Source organism: Pteropus alecto, unplaced genomic scaffold (genome assembly GCF_000325575.1).
Source record: "Pteropus alecto unplaced genomic scaffold, ASM32557v1 scaffold398, whole genome shotgun sequence".
Lineage (NCBI taxonomy): Eukaryota > Metazoa > Chordata > Mammalia > Chiroptera > Pteropodidae > Pteropus > Pteropus alecto.
Genome location: NW_006442497.1, coordinates 1,130,186 through 1,134,915, shown reverse-complemented (window position 1 = coordinate 1,134,915; position 4,730 = coordinate 1,130,186). Strand labels below are relative to the sequence as shown.

The window sequence follows — 4,730 nt, the reverse complement described above, 5'->3', positions numbered from 1 at the left end:
GTGGTTGCTTCTCTCCCCCCCCCCCCCCCGCCTCTCCCTCTCTCTCTCTTCCTCTTTCTCTTCCTCCCTCCCTCTCCCTCTCCCTTTCCCTCTCTCTCAACCATGAGGCATACTTTTCATTAATCCTTTACTACTATTTTGTTGGAATTTTAAAAGGAAAGGGAGACAAATGCACACGTTCCATTCACCATGTAAACTGAAGTCTCCCCACTCATAATTTGTAATTGACTTCAACCCTCACCTTGCGTCCTCCACTATACTACAGGACCTGCTATCTCAAAGGTCACCAATAATCTTCAAGTCACCAGTTCAAACTCATTTTTGTTCAGCTCTCAGCCTCTTTGACATTTATACAACCACTGTTGTTGGTGAGGACATGGATAGTTTCCAGTTTGGTGATATTACAAAGAGCACTGCTTTGAACACTGAAATACACACACGCACGCGCGCGCACACACATATGTATATACCCAATAGAGATTTAGGTATATACCCAATAGAGATTCTTAAATACGTTTACCAAAGATTATATATATATATATTTAAGAATCTCTATTGGGTATATATCTAAAAGTAAAATATCTAGGTCAAAGTGCCTACATATGTTCAGCTTCAGTAGATACTGCCAAAGCTTCCAAAGCAGTTATACTTCCAGTATTCACAGTATAAATTTTCCAATTTATACTTCCTCTAATAGGGTAAAAGAGTTCCAGTTGCTCCAAATCCACTCTGATACTTGGTATTTTTTTTTTCCCCGTCTCATTTAAAAACTCCTCCTCCTCCTCCAGCCCAACTCCTCCTCTTCCTTTTCCTTTTAGCCATTCTGGTGGGTGTGTAATGGCATCTCAACTGTTATTTTAATTTGTATAACCCTGATGACTAATGAAGGTAAAGCCCTCTTCATATGTTCATTGGCTATTTAGATTTCCTCACTTGTAAGGTGTCAAGTTTTTTCCCCCATTTTTCTATTGAGTTGTCTGTCTTTTTCTTCTTTATTTTTAAAAGTTCTTTATATGTTCTGGGTAAAAATCCCTTGTCAGAAATGTAGATTATAAACATCTTGTATAAATATAACATGAATATATATGAATATTCTCTGTGGGTTACTTTTTCAGTCTCTTAATGGTCTTTTGATAAACAAAGATTCTTCATTTTAATATAGTCCGATTTATTGTTTTTTCTTTTATGATTGGTTATTTTGTTTCCTGCTTAAAAATAAGAAATCTTTGCCCTCCTCAAGTCATAAAGGTGTTCTGGACCAAAAGTTCTATTGTTTTATCTTTCCCATTTAGATATGTGCTCCACCTAGGTTTGATTTTATGTATATAGATGAAATAGGGGTCAGGATATTATTTTGTCCATATTACTATCCAATTAACCAATTTATTGTAAAGGCCATCCTTTTCCCACTATACTGCAGTATTGTTTTTGTTATAAGTCAGATAAATGTATATGTGTGGGTTTGTTTCTGAACTCTCTATTATGTTCTCTTGGTCAGTTTGTCTATCCTTGCCTAAACCTGTCTTAATTACTATAGCTTTATAATGGGTCTTAGAATCTACAGTGAAAGTTTTCCAGCTTTATTCTTCCTCAAGATAGCCATACCAACTCTTGACCCTTTGCATTTCCATGTGAATTTTAGAAGTAGTTTGACAATTTTATTTTTTAAAAACCTACTGAGATTTTCATTGGTACTGCTTTAAATCTATAGATTAATTCGAGAATTGTCATCTAAAATACTGAGTTTTCCAATCCATAAACTGATATATCCCTGCACTTATTTAGAATTTCTTTAAGTTCTTTCAATCGTGGCTTGTAGTTTTTGGTATAGAACTCTTGCACATCTTTTGTTAGGTGAATTCCTAGATATCTGATATCTTATAATGCCATGCTAAATGGTTGATATTTTTAATCCCTTAATGAATCAATGAAGTTAAGTTTCAGACCTTAAAAACTTTGTTCTCATGCCTATCGAAACATAATTATTGTGAAAAATGAATAGTACATCCTCATTTCTAATACCTACCTATTTGAATAATTCTTTAGAATAGGCATAGGCTGATATTAGAGGTAAGGATCAACCCGTAGGGAGAGGCCTAACATTTAACATTACTGACCTAAAGAAGCTTTGGTTTATTGGAGGTAAACCAAATAGCCACCCTTAGATCAGGTTTAATTTATATGTGTTTTTGTTTATCCTGCGCCAAGTTATAAATATATTGAATCAGTTGCCAACATTTAAAAACTGGGTAAAATTTCAGCTTTCCACATTTTCTTTTTTAAAAAAATCAGACAATCTGGCAATAGCAGGCCAATAATCTTTCTTGGAAAAAACTGGTTGAAATTGAGTAGCAGCTGCCCCCTTAGATGGAGCACATGTTCTCCAGGTTGCCATCATCCCCACTCCCTCTTATCTTAGGGGGTCTTATTCAACCCCCTATGTTTCCTGCCCAACTCTCATAGACATGAGTTTGCGACCTCTGCTTAATCACTTTTTGGCATTTGGGAAGCTTCGTTTGTTTCATTTTATGTTTGTTTGTTTGTTTGTTCATTTAAGGGCATTGCCCTTTAAGTAGTGTTTTTAAGAATGGAATTGTCAAAAGAAAATTACTCTTTAAGTATTGGCTCAAATATTCCTCTCTAGGAAGTCTTTCCCAATTCTCCTACTGTTGCACCCTTACCCCAGCACCTATATGGTTATATTCTGATTACTAATGTTTGTATCTTTCTCCTCCTCAAGCCAGGAGCCCTTAAAAAGTAGAGACTCTGATTGTTCCCTGTGATATTTCTAGTACTTAGTCCGTAGATGCTCTTAGATGCTCAATAAATGTGAATCAAATCAATAAACAAATGAATCATAGATGATAGATGGCTGAAAATCAGACTGGGTTACTATGTCTTTATCTTAAGGCAGTGAACTTAAACACAGAACCTAGAGAATACACGTTTTTCCCTACTATTTCAAGATAATATATCGCTACTCCTGAACATAAAATGCAAATGACAGACTAGCTAAACCTGAACAGTTTCATCCAAACATGTTCACAAGTATACCAAGTGCATTGTTTTACCTAGTTTTTTGTTTACGTCGCTTTGAGATTTTCTTGTAGTCTTTTCAATTTCATCCACAAGCCTCTGGCTTTCTGCCACCAGGCGTTCGGACCGAGACCTTTGGGCCTCCGCTCTGTGGTACTGGTTCTTGTTAGCAATGTGCCACTCTGAGGGCAGGAACTTGGGCGGAGATTGCAGTAGTTTGGCCATTCGAAGTTTCCAAAATCCTGATCAAAGGCAGACACTTTTTAGATTAACTGAAAGCAATGTGTCCTTTTTTTAAATGTCCATTTTTATTATATGATGTACATACTAAAAAGTGCATAAATCATAATCTGTACACAGAATGAACATATCTGTGTAGCCAGCACCCAGATCAAGAAATAAGCATTACCAGCACCTCATGCTTCTTTCCAGCCACTATTCTCCACCCACATCCCCACAGGGTAACCACTATTCTGACTTTTAATGCTATAAATTAGTTTCTCCATTGTTTGAACTTAATATAAATGGAGTCAAACAGTATGTACTCTTTTGTATATGACTTATGACTTCTTTCGCTCAATATTATGTCGGTAAGAGTCAGCTGTATTGTTCATATAGTTGTAATTTGTTTATTCTCATTGCTGTGAGGCAGCAGGTAGAGACCGCAGCAACAGAAAGACTAAAATTTGCCCCCACCTCATCTGCACATAGCTGTGATTGACTGTGAAAACCGCCTTCATCAGACATTACTAAAATCTGCCCCACTCACGTCCCTACCCAAAAATCTGAGTGCCTGCCCTTAGGGCCGTCTGGATTTCTGAGGCCCTTCAGACATACAGGGATGGAACCTGGTCAGATCTTGACCAGGCCGAGCACCAGGCAACCCAGCCCTCTCAGACAACATGCAGTCCCCCCCATTTCTTCCTAGTTCAGTCTTTTCTATGGCCTCTCCCAAGTTTTCTGGGCTCAAAATTTAACCTAAGACTCCTGGATAAGTCTGAGTAGCCTCCAGAGAAATAGAAATTAGGGCTAGAGTAGGTCGAAGTTAGACCTAAATTAAGCCTGATCCCAAAAGGCAAAGGCTTTGAGTAGAGCGGAGGGCTTCAGTTAAGGGTTGATGGGGTGGGGCCGGGGTGCACGTACCTCAGCGCCACGAAGAACTACTACACCAGTTCTGGATGGGAGCCTCCTAACCCCAACTGGAGCTCCCGACTCTTATTGAAAAGGGAAGTAAACAGCGCAGTCTCCGTGGCAACCAGCGACGTGCCACTTGGGCTCAGGGGGCGGGGTCCTTCGCCAAGCAGCCTCGCGGGAAGGTTACGCGCAGGCGCGAATTCTGCGGTCCCCAGCGCGGGAAATACAGGGTTGTGGCCTGGGAGAGGTAGCGCCAGATTCTCCGTCACCTCAACCTATTACCAAGACGCGGGACCCTAAGCAAGAGACAGCGGCCAAAAGCCCGAGTTGGGAGTCAGGAGACCTGGGTCTATCCCTGGCCCGGCCATGGGCTGGATCTCCTCGGGCTGCGCTGCTCCCGCCGGTTCTTGGGTTCCCCAGGTATACAGTGGGATTGGGCTGGACTGTGCCTCTAGGCCCTCGCAGCCGCAGGTCGGCCCCAACCAAACCACAGACCGGCGCTACAGGAAAAAATGAGACAGATTTCTGGTGCTGTCACAGCCGGGACTGGGAAAGGAGGA

General features: G+C 40.4%; 1 protein-coding gene across 1 annotated transcript in view; it reads right to left on the bottom strand.

Annotated features, from left to right (window-relative positions):
* Positions 1-4,374, bottom strand: part of TEKT1 (tektin 1) — a 19,040-nt gene extending 14,666 nt beyond the window's left edge. Inside the window, exons 1-2 of the mRNA XM_006922218.3 lie at positions 4,180-4,374; positions 3,072-3,278 (exon numbers count right to left, since the gene is read on the bottom strand). Coding sequence (XP_006922280.1) covers positions 3,072-3,261 — 190 coding nt within the window. The 5' untranslated portion in view covers positions 3,262-3,278; positions 4,180-4,374. The remainder of the gene's footprint in view (positions 1-3,071; positions 3,279-4,179) is intronic.
* Positions 4,375-4,730: the final 356 nt, after the last annotated feature.